This window comes from Protopterus annectens, chromosome 2.part2 (genome assembly GCF_019279795.1).
Source record: "Protopterus annectens isolate FY-2018-M chromosome 2.part2, PAN1.0, whole genome shotgun sequence".
NCBI lineage: Eukaryota > Metazoa > Chordata > Ceratodontiformes > Protopteridae > Protopterus > Protopterus annectens.
This window is the reverse complement of record NC_056730.1, coordinates 597,854,151-597,875,875: the sequence shown is the minus strand read 5'-3', so window position 1 is coordinate 597,875,875 and position 21,725 is coordinate 597,854,151. Positions and strand designations below refer to the sequence as shown.

Here is a 21,725-nt window from a genome sequence, read left to right as displayed (position 1 = left end):
ATTCCTGGAACCCATTGGCGTGTCTTTCTTGTGATCATATACTGGTAACACTAGACAAGCTCCAGTAAAAAAAAAAAATACTCTACTGAGAAGATAAGTGCTACCTTGCTATATGTATTCCAGTTAACCTTTACAGTTCCAATAATTTCCTGTGTGATAGAGGGGTTTGGCAAAATTTTAATGATGAAAAATGGAGTGAAACATCTGAACCTGCTTGTGTTTACTAAACTTGTGAGCTTTCAACTGTACTGCCTTCCACTTTGCACTTTTGTAAAGTAGGATGACATTTACCTTATTGCAGTCCTCAGGTACCATACCATTATGTGTGAAGTCAGTAGCACAAGTCCAAGCTATTCCATAACAGATTACTTTAACTGGAAGGAAGCATTGTATAGTGTCAGAAATGCTATTAAACTGGTATGTCTGATATTTCACTACTTTGCTAATCAGGACTTATGTTTAATTTATATTAGTATAGAATTTCTACGTACATGAGCTACATGTAGGTAACATTACATTAGTACTAATCTGTGCTTAAGAAATAAAATGACTGAGTGAAGGCAGAATCTTTTAAGATTTTGAGGTTGAGTTTTTTTCTTGTTTACCAAATTAACAAATAGATGCTGTCTCAGTGAAAGTTTACTTGTTTATAACTGTACATTATACCTTTCTTTTCTCCACAGGGTCTTTCTGACTGCCATAAATCAGTTTGCTGAGATAATGACCAAAATGTTTCTTACAAGCAACAACTTTGAACTCCAGGTATGAATAAAAAGTTGTATTGTAATTACCCTCATTATCTTTAAAGTATAGTTTTACTCCTTCTATCCATTCACTTACTGTGTAAAATAGGAACAACTTTCTTTGAGGTCTACTATAAAATATTAAATTAAGAGGTTTATGAATTCTGTCATTGTATAGTTTTTAGATACAAGATCCCATACCTATGACCATTGTCAGCTTATATTCACAGGTGAGATGTATCATGTGATTTTCTCTGCTGATTAAAATTAGGACTATACAGGCTATGTGTTGTTTGAGAGATGCGTGTATTTTAGTAAATATCTCAGAGAACTGCATCATTTTTTTGTTCAAGTAATTGTATTACCCAAATGCTAGGTGTCAGCATACTTGGTTACCAGTAGCCTATCTCTTATTGTTATCTCCATTTACAATGAATTTACAAACACAAATACTGCCTTTCACCTAGAAATGCAGTTCCATGACTAAGCAAGTCACAGGCATACAGGTATCTCTGAAGTGTATCTCCAGGCATTGTTACATTAGTATATCTCTAATTACCATTTTCAAAAGTAATTTCTCCTGTGGCACTGGCAGTTAATAAGCAAAGTTTAACCTTTTATTATATTTTTTCTTGTGGGTTTGATTCCCAGGTGGTACTACTCAATCCTACCAGTTTGTAACTCCCTACAGGCCAATATGTCACTAATCATACCATTTTTCCTCTAACCAACCATGATTATAACAAACAGTATAAAGCATTTCAGTGTGCAACATCTGAATATGTGTCAATAGTTTGAGCACCACATATGGCCAAATTGGGTTCACTTTGAATGCTCAAAATTTCAAAACATCAAAATTCTGAATAACGAAGACCAGAGGATTGAACTTTTGAAATCTCTAATCTTTTCAATGAAGATCTCCGTACAGTATGGAATGGGACCTTTACCATTCTCTTCACTATAGGCGATCTCGGAGTTGGTATATTTAAGTAGCATAGGGTATGGGGGGGGGGGTGTAAAAATGTGAAATTAGTAGTTTTCATGTTTTGGATATTTGATCATGGGTCTTCATTATTCAGAGGTTCAATGTTTGAAATTTCAAATATTAAAAGTGAATCCGACCAGATCTCATTGTTGTATTCCTTACCTTCTTTGTTTTTGATGTAATCATTGCAAATGTGTCTGCCAAGCCATTCCTGTGCTTCCAATTTCAAAAATGCAGCTGGCAAGCCATGCATTTTTGCTCACAAGCTGCTACACATGAGATCTGAATTGGGCTTCAGTTCAGACCCATATTTCCACCTTGACTTCTGCAGACATGGCTGGCAAAGGCAATGATTGTGTTCCATTTAGTGCCCAAAGGAAATGGAAATACACCAATCCTTGTAAAATGTTTTGAGTTTTTGTCTTCAGCCACATTACTTTGGGTGCCGTCTATGCTACTACGCTTAGCTATGTACAGTAAGGCTAATCTTCTCTTGAACAGGCGAGGGACTTGAATGTACACCAGGCAGGATGTTCCAATCTGAAATATTGTAAGGAAGCATTCTGCATTAGATTATTTAATATGGTTCTGGATGTAATGTATACCTTATGCAATGTTAAAATTGTCAGTACTGTGATGAAGTGGGATGTCTACATTTTCCATTGCCTCACTGGTTTGTGACTCTCTTCAAACCATTAAAATTAAGGTACTTATGTGTTATTTATGTTTATATTTTCCAAACCTCTGCTTGGTCCCTATTGGAAACATTTGATTGCACATAGCATGACAAATTACTTATCAGAAAAACATAACAGTAATACACCCCAAAGATGTTAAAAAATTCTCCACAAAAATATAACGCTATTTGTTGTCTCTATCTCTATCTCCATGCCTCAATCTGTTCACATTTCTGTATCATGACTTTTTACTGTTTCATATTTATTATGCAACTAGGTGTAATGTACATGCTATGGGATTTTACAATCCTCTTGAGTGCAATGAAGAGTAATACATATATTCTGATTTGCTTCAATTTGTTGTTATACTTGAACTTTGTAAAGTAGGAGTTTCTATATGGTGCGGGTAGATAATTAATAGATAACTAATTCTAAATTTGTTTTGGAATATTGTCAAGGTGCAAATGCATGCCACAGTGTTTTTGAATGTTTTGTATGTGTTATGTTGGCTACATGTTTTTAACACACCGTTATCCTGGTGTTGTATTAATGTGCTTACTCTGTATTAGCAGCACTGCATTGTACAGATCTTGCCTAAAAAGTTATGATGACAAGCCGAAGAGTAACACAACATAATGAATATGTGCAGAAATGAACATAAAGTAATCTCTTATTATGTCTGCATGTGTGTGGTACTGTCCACCTCTTCCCACACCTTCTGAGTTGTCAAATAAATATTTTGATTCAAAACGCTTTCCATAAGCCATGTTTCCACCAGCAATAACTTGCTTGGTCCCTCATGCATTTCATAATACACCCATACCATATATAGTGCAGACTGAATAACTGCAACTGTCATGACACCTGATTAATAACCATAACACATTATCTGTTCTGCATTCCATCAGATTCACACATGATTGTACATGTATACTGCTTATTTATGCAAAGGTCGGCATGGAGCAGCACAGACTGCTAATAATTCCCATTCAGTTCAGCACATGAGGATATGATTATGCATGCTGTAATACTTTGCCATCGCCCACGCAAATGAGCTTGCTGTTAGGTTCATAGGTAGGTACTAGGCTATCGGCCCTGGGACCTATACAAGCCCAGCCAAAAAGGTACCCTGGCTTTTGCCACCCAAGAAAATTATTTTCCTGTGCCACTGTTGAGCAGAGCCACAGAAGTGATCCCCAGGGTGAATTTCCTATTTCCCATCCAATCATCAAGATTTTTCTTGAAGAGTGCTAATGAGGAGCTTTGTTTGATATTGATAGGTAGTTTATTCCAGAGTATGGAAAGTCTCTGGGACAGGAATCTATCCCTCCGGCATGTTCTGTTTATTGTGGTGACAAGGTTTAGGTCCCTAGAGTGTGTAGCTCGGAGGGATTGGGATTTCTTTAAGTGAAGCATGCCCAACAGCTCTGGGTTTGACATAGCTTTGTATGTTAGGCAGAGATCACCTCTGAGTAGGCAATATGCGATGGAGTAAAGCTGGAGTTTTTTTTAGATGGTTTGCATAGGGCATATGTTTGAGGCCGGTAATCCTGTTTGTGAGGTATTTCTGCGGCCTTTCCAGTTGTTGTAGATGTCTTGTGAGGTACATACCAAAAGGGGCGTTGTGCTCTATAATGGGTCTAATGATTGATGAGTAGAGGGGAACAATGATCTCTTTTTTCTGGATGAGAAACCTTTTGTGATGAGGTGTGCCACATAGAAGGAATTCCTGACTACAATGGCAATGTGATTATCAAAGGAGAGACTACTGTCCACCTGTGTCCCAAGGTCTCTTATCACACTTTCAGTGTTAAGTATACTACCGCCTTTACTGTAGTTCATGGGTACAGAGTTTTTACCAAAGGGGATGACAATGCACTTTTTGGCATTGAGCTTGACGCCATGGCTTTGACACCAGGCATCTGTCTCAGTGAGGTCCTTTTGTAGGAAGTCCACATCATTAGGAGTTTTGATTATGGCTCCTAGTTTGCAGTCATCTGCGAACTTCATTAGCTAAAGATCTTCTGTGTTAGCCTGTACTTCATAGGTTCATAGATTCTAAGCTAACTGCCCTTGCAAGCCATTTTAAGCCTAGCCAATTATCCCTTGTGAGACTCAAACCCTGCACCTTGTGTTTGTAAGGCAAACACCTTAACCATTAGGCCACCATCACATAAGTAGATACCAAACAGGAGATGACCCAGGACTGAAGCCAGTGGTACTCCACTTGTCATTGGTCTAAAGTCGGATTTGGAGTCTGCTACTTTCACAGTGTGGGTTCTGTCAGTGAGCCAGTTGGCAACCCATCTTGTGACATATGGATTTATACCAAGTTTAGTGAGTTTATCTATAATTCCAGAGTGGGGGGATGGTGTTGAAAGCCTTGGCAAGATCTAGATAGGCTGTGTGAACCACCTTACCCTCGTCTACAGCTTTGATGACTGCTTCAAAGAAGTCTATCAGGTTTAGAAGACATGATCTGCCTTTTACAAACCCGAACTGAGTGGGGTCCAGAGTTTGGAGATTACCAGTGTCTTTGTTTATAAATTCCATGATGATATGTTCCATGGCCTTGCAGACCAGGCTCGTTAGGCTAATGGCGTGGTAGTTCCCGGGGTTCATGGTGGCTCCCCCCTTGTGGAGGCTGTGCGTCATTCAGCAGGCACAAAGCCTGAGGTGAGGCTATGATTGAACATGGTACTTAGGTGGGGTGCCAGTTCATTCTGTAGTTCATGTAGAACACAGCCTGGGATGTTGTCTGGTCCTATGGATGCTGTGTTCTTGGCTTTAGAGAGTGTGTTTTTTACCTGTGCAGCCATGATTACAGGAACTTTGCATTCTTCCGGTATAGAGATGGGCTCATTAGGGGGTAAGAGGGGGGGTAAAGTTAGCACTGAACCTATCTTCCAGGATGTTGGCAATATCAGTTGGGTCTGTATATTTAGTGCCATTGTGCTGTAACTCAGAGCAGATCTGAGTGTTGCTATTGAGATTCCTGACATAGCTATAGAATGCTTTGTGGTTGTCTTTAGAATCAGTGGCGATTTTGTTTTCATAACTAGCTTTGGAGGATTTTATCAGAGATCGCAGCTTCTTACTAAGGCTGAGTAGGGAGCTCCTCCACTCAATGGATTTTACTCTCTTTTGCAACAGTTTCTTCCTTCTGTTGTACAGTTTGTTTATGGCAGGAGACCACAGGATTGGCTTCCTTTTTTTGGAGGATAGCATCTTGGTTCTGTTTGGGATAGCACGATCCATGCACTCATGTAAGTGCTTATTAAGTGCAATTGTGTAGGATTCAGTAGTCGTAACTGTATTGTCCATCTGCATGGGTGTCATGAAGTTCACCACTTCTGTCTTAAGAAGCATGAAGTTGGCTTTGGAGAAATTTTGTACCATGGTTTCCTTAATGGGGGGTGGGGGCAGGATGTGGATATCTAGGGTAATTAGCTTATGGTCGGATCGGACCAATGAGGCATTGACTTCAGGTGTGGAACATCGGTCACTCATGCTGGTAATGACTAGATCTAGGATATTGTTGCCCCTGGTCGGGGTGTGGATAAGTTGATCCAGGGCATTGGAGTTTATGAATTCCAGAAAGCGTTGAGTGAAGGAGTTGGTACATGAGTAGTTTCCCCAGTTAATGGTGGGGTAGTTGAAATAGCCCATTATTAGGGTGTTTGGTTGAACCCTAATATTTTCCAGTACATCAAGAAAAGAGGAGTGGGAATCCTGGGGCATGGGGGGGGGGGGGATCTGTAGCAAGCTACAATTTGGATTGCAGTTTTGCCCAGAGTTAGTTGCACTTGGATAACCTCAGCTGCATTATGCTGAGCAACTAGCCTGGAGGTGTGGATATCCTTAATAAATATGGACACACCTCTGCCTTTGGTGTTCTGGTCCAGGTTACATGGCTGAAAAGTGTGATATGAGTTATAGCCTGGTAGTGCAGGGGTGCTATCTGGAGCCTTGAACCAGGTCTCAGTCACTGCACAGGTATCGATGTTCTCCATTTTAAGGAGTGCCTCAAGTGAGTGCATTTTGAGATTTAGGCTTCTAGCATTGAGTAGCATCACCCTCAGTTTTTGCTTGCCTGTTCCTGTTACGGTGGTGAATTTGTCATTTGAACCTTGCCTAAGAAAGGCACTATAGGGGCAACAAGAACCTTAGCCAGTATGTGGAATACTAGGGGTGACAGGTGCAGGCCATATCTGGCAAAGCATCGTGGTCTGTCGACCATGTCATCTCAGATAGACAGATAATGGATCCCTTTAGAATGACACAAGAAGCTTAGCCAATTGTTGAAGTCAATCATTTTGTCCTTGTGCTGCGGCATCATTCTGGGTGATGGCAGAATGCTACTCAGGGCATACTTGCCTGGGCTACAAGATCGGAGAGCTCTTCCATGTCTCTTTTCATGTAGTCCAGGGAGGTACGTCTCAGGTCATTCACACCTTCATGGACAATGACAGAGTCATATTTGTACTTGTTGTGGAGTGACCTGAGCGCGTGGGTTATGTGGTGGATCCTGACACCCGACAGGCAGCTGACAGTAACCTCCTCATTGTTTAGCCTGGTGAGTGGGACATCAGTGTGCCTGACTATAGAGTCACCTAGTGTGTTGGGTACATTGTTTTGCCTTATTGGCTGTGGTTGAGTGGCACACTGAGTCTGCGGGCTATGTGTCATTTGGGTTGTGTTGGGGGGTGGAGTTTGCTTGCATTTCTGCTTTGGAGGTCTCTGTTGCTTGAGCAGATTATTACTGAGAGCCTCTGTGAATGTTTTTGTGTTTCTATGTGTGGATTTTGGTGGTGTAGATTTAGTGAGACTATGTGATGAGTGTGGTGTGGTGCAAATGTTTACCTTCTGCTCATGACTGTCAAGTTCAGTCTTGGTTGGAGAGAGCTTTACCTATAGTTTGGCTAGATAAGTGAATCTCTCACAGGTTGTAGTGTTGGGTGGTAGGAGGAGAGGGATGTCTGTTTACATGAGGCAATTTCTACATTGCCCCAAGATGCCCAGATTCATCATATAGACAGGAGAGAACACTGGGAGCTGACCCTTGGACATGCCTGAATAAAAAACTATTTTCCTCTAGATAAGTGAGGAAAGTGAGTATAAGCTCTGTTTTTCTCTAAGCAAGTGAGGAAAGTAAGTACCAAAACTGTTTTCCTCTAGGTAATGAGGAAGGCTGAGTGCTTCAACACTTCAGGTACACTTCAGGAAGAGAGTTTAAAAAATTTACAGAAAATACTTTTTTGAGTAGGTTTTACAACTTGTGTATGTGTTAATGTCATTTTGAAACCAAGGAATCTGTATTTCAGAGTCATGTTGACTCATGTCAGTCTGTTAATATATATCTGCACTCTAATGGTAACATGTGACTGTGTTTCAGTGCTGTGTAATCTTTTCACACATAATCCATCACTGTTATTCAAGAATGCACTGTCATATTTAGGAAGTATGTGTATTGTCAATGTGCATGTCCAAACGAGCCAAGACAACTGACAGTGACACAATAAATGTACACTATTTGCATGTAATCTTCCCAGTATGAGCTGTCATTAATACTTGTTTGAGAATCCCCTGTTTAACAGTTCTGGTTGTCACTAACACCCCACAGTATGAAACAGGTATATGTGACTGACAGTAAAACAATGTACATCAATAACAGCATATAGATGTTAGCAAAGAGGTATGTAATAATGTGACAAATCTGGTGCCTGTTACACAGGCATATTCAAAGTAATGCACTGTAGATGATGTGAAGTTTTAATACTTACAACTGTGCAATTTCACATCAGTAAAGTCAGACTTGTCTTGTGGCACTTTTGATTCATACTGCGTTCTCTAGTCTGTGTAACTAGTTAGGCTGGTGCTTTGCATCTGACAGTGGTGAAATTGTGTGGATCTGTAAGTAAAGCCTCAACAACAGATGTGCTGTTTCCACTTCTACTCATCAGAAAACTTCAACTATGGACACAGCTCCCTCTGCACTTTATCCCACTTTTAGTACAAACATGTTGTCTGCAATGATTTGAAAAAATGCTCCAGTCAGTTATAGTTGACAAACACACTGAACTGGGCATAAACCCTACATAACTTGCTGGGTTGTCAGATTGTTCACAGACAGGACCCAGGATGTTAGGATTGGTGAGACAACCTCGACTGAGAGACTGGTCACCAGCAGGGTACCTCAGAGTGCCATGTTGAGACTGCTCCAGTTTGGCACCCTTCATGTTTCAGAAGAACCTGCCTGCATCTAACATGCCATGACCTCCCTGATAGGGACATTTATCATATGGACAGATATCGCATACTGTAGCTGGTAAAACGTGAACATCCTAGTATTGAATCTCATGGGATATACGGAATGCTGTACATTAAAGTACCAGGTTAAGGGTAACTCCAGCTATTAGTATTAGCTGGATCTTGGAAAGCTAGGTATTGGTGAATGGGACTGTATCTATTTATATAATTCCTAATGTTTTTACATGTGATTTTGTTTTATGGTTGTGAATGCCATTTATTATGGGAAGAAAATGCAAAAACATTTTCATTTTTTTGGATAAATTAACAATAGTTCTATGTTTCTTACGTTTTCATGTAGTCCTCTAAGCAGGCTGTTTATATTTTAAGTGTATCAGCTACTCCTTTTTAAAATGTGTACCTGCAAAAAAAAATCCTGTCATCCTATTTTTTTTTAAAGGAATGTGATTAAGGGATAATTTGTCAGAGTGTGGATTAGAATCATTAGAGTCAGCTAAGCAATCTTTCAAACAGAAGCATACAGTATGAAAAGAAACGTTTCTATTTATGTTATTCCTTATTACTATTGAACAATATCATGCATGAAGTTTGTTTTGGTAGACCAAATCGAAGTTCATCCATTTTTAGAAAAAGTTTAAAAGTGAACTTGAATGGAGGTTGAATAGATTTTAAACATGTTTTCTACACTTTTTACAATAGCCTTCTCTGACATTAGAAAGATAATTAGAATGACTAATAAAAATTGAGAAATATTGAAAAGTAGTGAAGTTGTGTTTAGGGCTTTAGGTGAGGACCTCTGTTTGTGTATGGGAAGGGTGTCATTCATAAGGGGTTGTAGGAATGGACAAGTGGGTTTAGTAGTGAGTTACACAGGAGCACACCATAAGAGATGTGCAAAAGTAAATTTTATAAATACTGCAGGTACATGTATGAGGGATCCCTATCAGCTTAACAGATCTTCCAACAGCATTGTCAGTGAAGGGCTACAATAATTTTAATACTATAGGAATGTTTTTACTAATGTATGCTCTTAATGTTATGACTTCTACACAGAGGTAGCAAACTTGACTATTTTATTACAGCACTGTTTAAGATTTGTAAGCTGAGCACTTTGCAAATGAAACGTGTGCCCGCACAGGAAAAGCAGAACAATAAGTAACCAGTCATTGCCCATATGTGACCATGAGAGTTACTATATAACTCTGTAGAGAAAGACGATTTTTTTATAATTTTTGACAACTTTTTGGATGTGTAAGTTGAATTTCAGGCTGTTCATCAGTTTTAGCACCAGGTAGTTTAGTGCAGTGGAGAATTTCAGTTGTGATACCATTCAAGGAGTGAAAGACTCATAGGTTCATAGTTGTGTACTAGGCTAATGGCCCTGGAGCCTTTACAAGCCTATCCCATAAGATTACCCTGGCATTGTGCCACCCAACCTTAGTTCTCAGTGCCTCTGTCGAGTAAATTCACTGGAGTGATCCCTGAGGTGAATTTTCTATTTCCCATCCACTCATCAAGATTTCTCTTGAAGAGGTCCAGTGAGGTGCTCTGCTTGACATGTATGGGAAGTCTTATTCCATAGCATGGGCAGTCTCTGGGTTATGAACCTGTCCCTCCAGCATGTTCTGTTGATTATGGTAATGAGATTGAGGTCTCTGGAGCATGTGGTGCGGAGGGATTGGGATTCTTTAGTTGTAGCATTTCTAACAGGACTCGGTCATACATGGCTTTGTAAGTCAAGCAGAGATCAGCTGTATGTAGGCGATATGAGACAGAGAATAGTTGGAGTTTTTTCAGTCTGCCCATATAGGACAAGTCTCTAAGGCCTAGGATCCTCTTTGTGAGGTACTTTTGTGGCCTCTCCAGTTGTTGCAGGTGTTTAGTGAGGTACATGCCAAATGGGGCATTGTAGTCAATGATTGGCCTAATGAGGGAAGAGTAGAGGGAGACAAAGACCTCTTTCTTCCTGGATGCAAAACCCTTAGTAATGAGATGTGCCACATAGAAGGACTTTCTGACCACAGTGGCAATGTGGTGGTCAAAAGAGAGGTTGCTGTCAACCTGTGTTCTCAGATATCTTATAATGCCTTCTGTGTTCAGTGGACTACAATCAGTGTGATAATTCATAGGAACCAGGTTTTCCCAAAGGGGATGATGACACATTTTTTGGCATTGAGCTTAAGGCCATGTTTATGACACCAGTCATTGGTCTGTAGGAAGTCAGCATCACTTGGGTAGTTAATAATAGTTCCCAACTTGCAATAGTCCGTGAACATTGTCAGCCAGAGTCCCTTTGTGTTGGCCTGGACTTCAGAGAAGTAGATACCAAACAGTAGAGGACCCAGGATGAACTCTATAGGACTCCCGTCATGACTGATCGGCAATCTGACTTGGAGTCAGCTACTTTCACACTGTGGGTTCTACATGTGAGCCAGATTTCAACCCACCTAGTGATATAGTGGTTGATGCCAAGCTTAGTGAGTTTTTCTATGATTCTTGAGTGGAGAATGGTATCAAATGTCTTGGCCAGATCAAGGTAGGCTGTATGAATCACCTTGCCTTCATCCACAGATCTGGTGATGACTCAAAGACGTTGACCAAGTTGAGCAGGCATGATCTACCTTTCACAAAACCAAACTGTGTGGGATCCAGTGTTTGGAGATTCCCTATATCCTTGTTTATTAGGTCCATGATGATGCGTTCCATAGTTTTGCATATCAGACTCATCAGGCAAATGGGTCAGTAGTTTCCAGAGTCCCTTTGTGTTGGCCTGGACTTCAGAGAAGTAGATACCAAACAGCAGAGGACCCAGGATGAACTCTGTAGGACTCCACTCATGACTGATTGGCAGTCTGACTTGGAGTCAGCTACTTTCACACTGTGGGTTCTACCTGTGAGCCAGTTTGCAACCCACCTAGTGATATAGTGGTTGATGCCAAGCTTAGTGAGTTTTTCTATGATTCTTGAGTGGAGAATGGTATCAAATGCCTTGGCCAGATCAAGGTAGGCTGTATGAATCACCTTGCCTTCATCCACAGATCTGTTGATGACTCAAAGAAGTTGACCAAGTTGAGCAGGCATGATCTACCTTTCACAAAATCAAACTGTGTGGGATCCAGTGTTTGGAGATTCCCTATATCCTTGTTTATTAGGTCCATGATGATGCGTTCCATAGTTATGCATATCAGACTCATCAGGCAAATGGGTCAGTAGTTCCCAGGGTCTGTAGTTGCTCATCCTTTCTGGAGAGGGATGACTGTAGCAGTGTGCCATTCGGTAGGGACAAAGCCTGAGGTGAGGCTGTGATTGAACAGGGCATACAGGTGAGGTGCCAGTTCACTCTGTAGTTCATGTAGAACACAGCTAGAGATATTGACAGGTCCCACAGAAGCTGTATTCTTGGCCTTGGACAGGGCTGTTATAACCTGTGCAGTAGTAATACTGGGTGCCTTGCAATCTACTGGTATTGTGGCTGGTCCTTGGGGGGGGTAAAGTTGGCACAGAATCTGTCGGCCAGTGTATTGGCAATATCTGTTGGCTCGGTATAGGAGGTACCATTGTGCAGTAGCTCAGAGCAATTCTGGGTCATGCCATGGAGATTCTTTACATAACTATAGAAGGCCTTGTGGTTGTCTTTACTATCTGCTGCAATTCTGTTTTCATAGCTAGCTTTAAAGGATTTGATGAGGGATCTCAACTTTTTGTTGAGGCTGATAAGGGAGTTTTTCCAGTCTTGCGACTTCACCTTATTCCATATCAGTTTCCTCCTTCTGTTGTAGAGTTTGTTTATGGTAGGGGACCACCAGATTAGCTTCCTTTTTTTGGAGGAGAGCGTCTTGGTTCTATGGCAAGAGCCATGCATTTGTGTACATGTTCATACAGTGCATTGGTGTATGATTTGGCATCATGCAATTATTCTCCATTTGCATGGGTGCCGTGAAGTTAGCCACCTCTGTTTTTAAGAGCCCAAAGTAGCTTTGGAGAAGTTTTTCATGGTGGTTACCTTTGCAGTGGGGGAGGGGGGTGAGATGGATGTGGATTTCCAAGGTGACTGGTTTGTGGTCAGATCTAACCAGGGAGAAGTTGACTATTGGTGTAGAGCAATGGTCGCCCATGTTAGTAATGACCAGGTCAAGGATGCTGCTACATGTAGTGGGTGTAAGAACGAGCTGATCCAGGGCTTTGGAATTAAGGAATTCCAGGAAACAGTGGGCAAGTGCATTGATGTGTGAGTAGTCTTCCCAGTTAATGGGGGTAGTTGAAGTAACCCAGTATGAGAGTGTTAGGTTGGACCCTAATATCCTCCAGGGTGCTTAGGAACATGGAGTGTGAGTCTTGGGACATGGTTGGGGACCTATAGCAGGCTATGACCTGAATCACTGTCTTACCCAATGTTAGCTGCACCTGAAGAATCTCAGATACGTTATGTTGGGCTACCAGTCTGGAGGTGTGCGCATCTTTTATGAATATTGAAACACCACCGCCTTTGGAGCTTTGATCCAAGTTCTGGAGTTGAAAGGTGTTGGATGAGTTATAGCCTGGTAATGCATGGGGTGCTTTCTGCTGCCTTAATCCAGGTCTCTGTTATGGCACAAATGTCGATGTTCTCCATTTTAAGGAGTGCTTTGAGTGAGTGCATTTTGAGATTTAGACTTCTAGCATTGATCAGCATGACCCTCAGACTGCATTTGGTTGTAGCTGTTACAGTGGTAATTTGGTCTTTGTAGCACCACCTAAAAAGGGCACTATAGGGGTGGCAAGAGCTTTGGCCAGTATCCGGAAGCCCAGGGGTGACAGATGCAGGTGATCTCTGGCAAAGCATCGAGGTCTGTCAGTCATGTCATCCTAGGCAGACAGATACTGGATCCTCTTAGAATGACACCAGAAACTTAGCCAGTTGTTGAAATCAGTCATTTTCTGCTTGCAATGTGGTATCATTCTGGGTGATGGTAGGATGCTGCTCAGGCCTAGGGTCATACCCGCCTGGGCTACATAATTCAAGAGCTCTTTTCATGTAGTCCAGGGAGGTACATCTCAGGTAATTCACACCCATATGTACAATGTCAGAGCCATATCTGTACCTGTTGTTGAGGGACCTGAGTCTGTGCATTATGTGGTGGATCCTAGTACCCGACAACAGCTGCTGACTGTTACTTTCTCCTTATTTAACCTAGTGAGTGGGACATCAGTGTGCCTCACTCTCAATTCACCTATGACTAGTGTGTTGGGCATGCTGTTTTGCTTTAGGTGCTTTGGTTTAGTGGTACACTGTTTAGGAGAGTTATGTGTCTCGTGATTAGTGTTGTGTTGTGGTGGTCAAGTGCGTTTCTGCCTTGGAGTTCTCTGCTGTTTGAGTAGATTTTTATTGAGACCCTCCGCGAAGGTGGGTGTGTGGTTTGTGTTTTTATGTGAAGGAAGTGCTGGTATGTGTTCTGGAGGGCTATGTGTTCCATGTGGTGTGGTGCAAGTGTTGACCTTCTCTTCTTGACCAGCTATTCCGATCTTGGCTGGAGAGTGCGTGGCTTCCAATTTGGATATATAAGTGCATCTCTCAAAGTCTGAGTGTTGGGAGGTAAGAGGAGACAGTTGCCAATGTACATAAGGCAGTTTCTACATTGCCTCAGGATGCCCAAGTTCACCAGGTTAATAGGAGAAAGCACAGGGAAATGACCTTTAGACATGCCTGGAGGGGTGGGCATTAATAAGTACTGGAGAGGTTTCCTTGTAGAACATTTAGTGTAGTAGCACTTTTGTGTGCTACAATAATTGCTACAAGAAGTCTGGTAAAGTGTCAGACTAATAACCTAGTAAAAGTGCAGCAAAGGAGAGAACTAGCAGATCTAAGAGAAAAATTGAAGAGCAGACTTTGGCACCACTCAGAAGCTTACAAAAAATCCTGGATACAGCAACTCTGTATCTGGAGTAGACTAGTTACAGGAAAGGCAGGAAACAAGCGCAAATGTGGGCTTTTAAACCAGAAAATTGAAAGAGATGGAAAAACTGCCCAGACAGCCAATAAGCTACAATTTCTGGGCCAAAAACCACTCCTCTTGTGGTAGATAGGCTACCTAATGCTTACCACTCCCACTGATAAGCTAGAAGGCTTCCCTCCAACACAGAAAGGCTTGGGCGTCTCAGAAGCTTACAAACAGTCCTGGATACAGCAAATCTGTATCTGGACTAAACTAATTAGAGGAAAGGTGGGCAACAAGCACAAACATGGGCTTTTAAACCTGAAAGTTAAAAGAAATGGAAAAGCTGCCCAAATGGCCAATAAACTACAATTTCTGAGCCAGAAACCACTTATTTTATGGTAGATAGGCTACCTAGTGCTTACCACTCCCACTGATAAGCTAGAAGGCTTCCCTCCAACACAGAAAGGCTTGGGTGGCTCAGAAACTTACAAACTGACCTGGATACAGCAAATCTGTATCTGGACTAGACTAGTTACAGGAAAGGCAGGAAATAAGCTTAGAATTGTTTTTTTTTACAGAAAAGCAGCTAAAACAGCACTAAAAATAATTCAAGTGCAGTGCAAGCTAGCATACTAGAATGTGTAGCAGCATTAAAGCAAGTACAGTTTAAATAAATGCAATTTATTCAAAATGTGTTCTGAACTGAATTCAATTATTGTTTTATTCATCTCTGAACAGTTAAAAAGTGCCAAAAATATACTTATCTGCTGAGTCAGAACACAGGGAGATTCTAGCAATTTTTTTTTTTTTTTAACAGTTGAGATTGATTTGGAGGTGAATAGCATGAGACTGTTTTTATTTGGATTTAGGCTACATTGGTGTTTTTTTAAGCCAGGCTTTAATAGTGGAGAAAGTTGACTAATTAGCTTTTTGTCATTAAGGGATAATATTAGCTGAGTACATAAATGTGGACTTATCAGCAGACTGAATGTATACAGACTGGATAGATGTAGATAGAAGGTCATTCTTGAAAATATTGCAACGTAATCGGCCAAGAATAGATGTTTAGAAGATGCTGGCATGGACAAGGAGAAAGACTGATTTAGCCTGCTGCCATTTCACACTTTGTGTTCTGGGGGTAGGATAGGTTTTAAATAATTAAAGTAGGTAAGTCAATATATAATAATCTGTTCAGACATTTGAAATGAAGTGCAGTGTCAAAAGTTTTGGACAGATCAAGTAAGACTGACAAGACCAGAAGGTTTTTGTTCTTCTGTTGATGTATGATGTTGGGGAAAGATAGCAGGGCAGTGTTTGTACTATGGAAGACATGGTGCCTGTGTCAAGAAAATGAAAGGAAACTGATGTTCAGAAAAAAATTAGAAGATGGGAATAAATACAATTCTCCATCATCTTGTAGAGAGGAGAAATTATAGCAGTTGGTCTGAAGTTGAAGACTTCACCATTGTAGAGTGGCAAGATCTTGGACTGCTTCCAGATAACAGGTAAAGTGGATGCTTGGATGGATATGTTAATAAGAATTTAGACAGGATAGGTAGCAGCATGTGTGACTACCTTACAGTATTTTGCTGGGAGATTGTCTGTGTCGGGTATATCAGGTGTATCAGGCATAGTGATTCTAAGTTTTATAAGCTGGTGTCTGATGGTGGATATAAGCACTGGTTCAAGTTTAAAGGTGAAAGAGATTTTAACATAACAAGTGACTGAGGTTTGGCTGATATCAGAGTCCTGTTTAGAAAGGAAGTGGCCACATTAATAAAATGGCATTTGAAAGCACAGGCAATATTGTTTCAGTGGGTAGATGATTGTGTTAGAAGAACTTACCTTGTCTGAGGAGCTCTGTGATAGTGGCCCAAAAATTCACAGTGGGTTTAGACTTAGAGTTCTGGTTGGTGTTAGCATCATTTTTTTGTCAGCAATTTGTTACATAGATGGTGATAGCTTTGATAGTTATTGCGGGGATGGGGTGTTACTGGAACACTAGGTGTTCCATGCCTTATCCCTTTACATCATAAGTTGCGCAGGAGTGAGAGTGAGCCATGGTTCGAGATAGATTTGAATCTTTTCCTTCTAAGTGGTAATTTATGTTTGCGTATATTTTGAATGTTAATGATGGCATCATCAGGACGAAGATTTTTCTAGATTATTTCAGTATGATTTTATGTATGACAGTGAAACTGTCTTTATTACATTTTGATACATTCCTGAAAAAGTTGTGGAAGGTTATTTGGTGTGTTTGGAGATAGTCTGAATAGCGGAGATAGGATGTAATCACTTTGGGAATCAGACAGAACTCCAGTTTGACTTTATCTTATCAGGGTCTGTAGTAAGGATGCAATCTAAGGTTGTAAGTGTGCTGTTTGCATTGTCTTTTCTAAGTAAGATTGGAACTGTATCGTTTCCATTTTTTTTCACAGATATATAGTTTTAACTTAAAATGGGTGATATCAGATATGTGACATATATTTATAAATGCCAGTGAACAAGCCACGGTAGTTATCAAGTCATTTTGCATTGACTTTCCAGAGAAGTCAGTCCACAAGGTAGACCTCATGGAGGTTAGACCACTTTTACTTCCTCCATGTGAATCATTCAGACTCTTAACATGACAGTCATATGACTAGACAGCTACAGACTTGGATAAAGAGAACCCTGAAAATGTGGCATGCATTTGTTTTAGGAAAACTGAAATTGACACGCATGTATCTACTGAAGTATCCTAAGCAATTAGAATTAGACCTCTTTAGCACATTTTTGTTTGATATAACACTGGAGGTGGAAAGTATGATCAGCCTGCTTCTGTTGGAGACAAAAATTAATGCCTTGGTTGCAAACAGTGCAGAACATTATAGGAAAGTCTGTTGTGGTATGTAGTTTAAGCAGATGGTAGATGGCTAACACGTATTGTTTAATTTTAAAAAATGTGCACTTTGGTGAATCCAGGGATATTATACAAACTAGTAAGCATTGTCTCATAGGAAAGGATCTGAGGCCAGTAGTTACCTAATGTCTGAATCAAATGCCACAATGTGAAAGAGCAGTGACTGTGGTCAGGAAGACTTTGTGGTTTAGTTCTACAAAAGTAGTACTGAGTACAAAAGATGTCATCTTTTATTGTAAAGATCACTGGCAAAGGGTAACCTGGGTAATATTCCCAGTAATTAGGTCCAAAAAGTGAAAGGGAGAACAGGTTGATGAACTGAAAGCAACATTTACCAAAGTTGAAAGCAGAATAAATGGGGAGGGGGTGATATGTGTCTGAAGAAACTCAGAATTCATGGCCATATTGAAAAGCATGAGGAGTAACAGTTCATATGACAAAGCTGTACCATATTATCATGGGGCAACTGAGAGGTCATTTGTTGAAGAAAAACAGCTAAAGTACAAAAAAGGTGAAGCAAGTCAGTCAAACTTAGGAAGGCCATTGAGAAATATCTTGATATTTCTGTTTATTTATGTGACAGCACTAACCTTCAATAAAAGCGGGCCAGACTAGAGTATAAAATCCGATGCCCCATTGCAGTCCTCAGCCAACTGATTTCTCAGGAGATATTATACGGTATCCTTCAGCTTTTCTTCTCTAGATACTGCACACGGGGTAAAAAATAGTAAAATGTTAATAAAAGTCGTCTTGCCAAAGATAACTTGTGGAAAAACCTATTGAATTTAAACTAACCAGAGACTTGTGATTACCATGTAGTTAAAGAATCGGGCCATTACTCAGTGCAGATAGAATATCTAAAGATAAGCTTGTGGGACCTATTCAGTTCAATGTGTGCTTCTACATATTACCTACTGAGAAACTGTTTCAACAACTGAAATAAAAAGGTAAAAGCTGTAAACAGGCTAATAACATTTTAAAGGGACTTTCTGATGCCAGCCCACAAACTTTTGGTTTACTTGTTATAGCCACTAGGTAAATTAATCTATAATAAAGTATTCTGCTAAGCCAAAGCAGTGTATTGTGAACTGTGAACCGCAAATTTGTTGAAATGTGAATCAAACATCAGAGCACAGATTCATCACTTGCATTTGTCGGCAATACTTTCCAGGCAAAGCATTACCTGAATCAAGTTCAGCATTTCTAAGACTACTGATATTTATATTCAGTATGAAAAATGTAAAGCGAAATGTATATTAGCTGAGAAAGCATGAAATACCTCTGGAGCAATACATAAAACTGAAAGTAAATCAGAAAGGTAAATAAAGCTGTTACTGTTGCAACAGCAGTAGTCATAGTTTCCTAGCACTGTAACTTTAAAGAAGTGAAACGCCATAACTGTGCAAAGCTGGGACATATTAAGATAACATCTTGTAGCATGATGCAGTCCCAAGTTAAAAGTAATAATAAAATATTTTCTGAAAAATGTGTTATGTAAGAAATAATGTAACTGCCAGTGTTTTCACTTCTCTAGTGATGAAAAAAAAACTGAAAAGGAAATTGTTGCAGAGGTAGTACTGTTGATTACCTCTGAAGAATTATTTGTCACTGTTTCCAAGGAAATCATTACACAACATAACAGCTAATGTTAAAACATTTACTGGTGAGAGCTTATCAGTTCTGGGGCTAACAGTCTTACACTGTGCTATGAAAAGTCTAAAGAACAACTGCCTTTATTTGCAGTGAAGTAAGAACCGACAATTGTATGTGGGAAGAACTGATTAAAAAAAATATTATCTGATAATTGAGTCGAAGTATGAGAAAAAAATAAAATCACTGAATAAGCATGTCAGACCAAGGGGTGCAAAAACTATCATTCCATGAAGCCAGGTATTCTTCCAGATTTCTGAGAGTCATCCTCTGCCATTTGCAGTGAAACAGAGGAAGAGACAGAGCTGGTAAAGAATAAAGCAAATATGATTGACCCATTGACATGCAGGTATATGGTTACACCGACATTTCCAGTAGTAGACATTGGAGTTTTGTTCATCTGCACCTGTGAACCAAGCTACCAACAAGAAGGTATAGCTAAATACAGATGGGTACCAGTACTGGTGGAACTATGTCTTAAAAAATGTATTTAGGTTTTGCTTATCAATACGTACCATTTGATGGTGATTCTAAGGAATATCTAATAATAAACATATGTTTAACAGAAAATGTTTTGAAATGAGCTGTACACCTTACATTTTCAAAGGAATTATGGGATACCTGTTGAAAGGTTAATACCTGATGGTGTATCTAGTTGATTTACTGGTCAATGTATATTGTGTTTTTGCACACTGCAGCTAGCATTTATTTCCACCAAAAAGGGTGAAGAGCTTTTAATGTAATGCCTCAGTGAAACTTCTTCTTCTTTCAGCTGCTCCCGTTGGGGGTCACCACAGCAGCCCAACTGTTTCCATTTCTTCCTGTCCTCTGCATCTTGCTCTATCACACCAACCACCTGCATGTCCTCTCTCACCACATCCATAAACCTTATCTTAGGCCTTCCTCTTTTCCTGTTACCTGGCAGCTTCGTCCTTAGCATCTTTTTCCCAGTATACTCTGCATCCCTCCTCAGCACATGTCCAAACCAACATAATCTTGCCTCTCTGGCTTTGTCTCCAAACCTTCCAACCTGGGCTGACCCTCTAATATACTTATTCCTAATCCTGTCCATCCTCGTCACACCCAATGCAAATCTTAACATCTTCATCTCTGCCACATCAAGCTCAGACTCCTGCCTTTTTGTCAATGCCACTGTCTCCAACCCATATAACATAGCTGGTCTCACTACCCTCTTGTAGACCTTCCCTTTCACTCTTACTGGTACTCGTCTGTCACAAATCACTCCTGACACTCTTCTCCACCCACTCCATCCTGCCTGTACTCTCTTCTTCACCTCTCTTCCACACATACCATTACTCTAAACTGTTGATCCCAAGTACTTAAACTCATCCACTTTCACCACCTCTACTCCCTGCATCCTCACCATTCCTCTATCCTCCCTCTCATTCACACACATATATTCTGTCTTAGTCCTGCTGACCTTCATTCCTCTTCTCTCTAGAGTATATCTCCACCTCCCCAGGGTCTCCTCCACCTGTTCCCTACTCTCACTACAAATCACAATGTCATCTGCAAACATCATAGTCCACGGGGACTCCTGTCTGATCTCGTTTGTCAACCTGTCCATCACCATTGCAAATAAGAAAGGGCTCAGAGCTGATCCTTGATGTAATCTCACCTCCACCTTAAACGCATCCATCACTCCCACTGCAGACCTCACCGCTGTCACACTACCCTCGTACATATCCTGCACCACTTTTACATACTTCTCTGACACTCCCGACTTCCTCATACAATACCACAACTCCTCTCTAGGCACCCTGTCATTTGCTTTCTCTAAATCCACAAAGACACAATGCAACTCCTTCTGACCGTCTCTGTACTTCTCCATCAACACTCTCAGAGCAAATATCGCATCTGTAGTGCTCTTTCCCGGCATGAAACCATACTGCTGATCACTAATCATCACCTCCCTTCTTAACCTAGCTTCCACTACTCTTTCCCATAACTTCATGCTGTGACTGATCAGTTTAATCCATCTGTAGTTACTACAGCTCTACACATCACCCCTTATTCTTAAAAATCGTAATGCCTTAGTGAAACTGTGGAAAGATAAAGAACATGGTAGAACAGTTCCACTGTGGCTAGGTGCAGGTGGTGTTCCCATTCCATCATCACTGGGTGTCAGCATAAGTTTTAGCAGGCATAATTATAATTGCTATGCATGTGAAAGATAATTAATATACATGAGAAATATATCTTTATTATTATAAAAGTGGTTAGAGCCATGCTGTAAAACTGTTATCTGAAATAAAGTCTCTTCCATGTATCTTTTTTCAGTTCTTTTAAAACAAATCAGTGAGTCATAAATGTTCTTCTACTTTTTTGGACTGTAGTTGATAGGATAAATTTCTGTTAAATAAAAAAGTATATCCACTTTAGGTAATGGTTTCAGCAAAATTACGTATTTAGCTTGAAATAATAGCATACTTTTTTTTTTTACAGCTCTGGAACAATTACTTCCATTTGGCAGTCGCTTTCCTTACCCAAGAATCTTTACAGCTGGAAAATTTTTCTCAAGTTAAGCGAACAAAAATACTATGCAAGTATGTGCAGTATTCA

The 21,725-nt window shown here is 40.3% G+C and overlaps 1 protein-coding gene across 1 annotated transcript in view; it reads left to right on the top strand.

Moving 5' to 3' along the window:
* The first annotated feature begins 686 nt into the window (after window positions 1–686).
* LOC122795737 (dedicator of cytokinesis protein 1-like) overlaps window positions 687–21,725 on the top strand; it is a 2,411,902-nt gene continuing 2,390,863 nt past the window's right edge. The window contains exons 1-2 of the mRNA XM_044064047.1: window positions 687–762; window positions 21,609–21,709. Coding sequence (XP_043919982.1) covers window positions 721–762; window positions 21,609–21,709 — 143 coding nt within the window. The 5' untranslated portion in view covers window positions 687–720. The remainder of the gene's footprint in view (window positions 763–21,608; window positions 21,710–21,725) is intronic.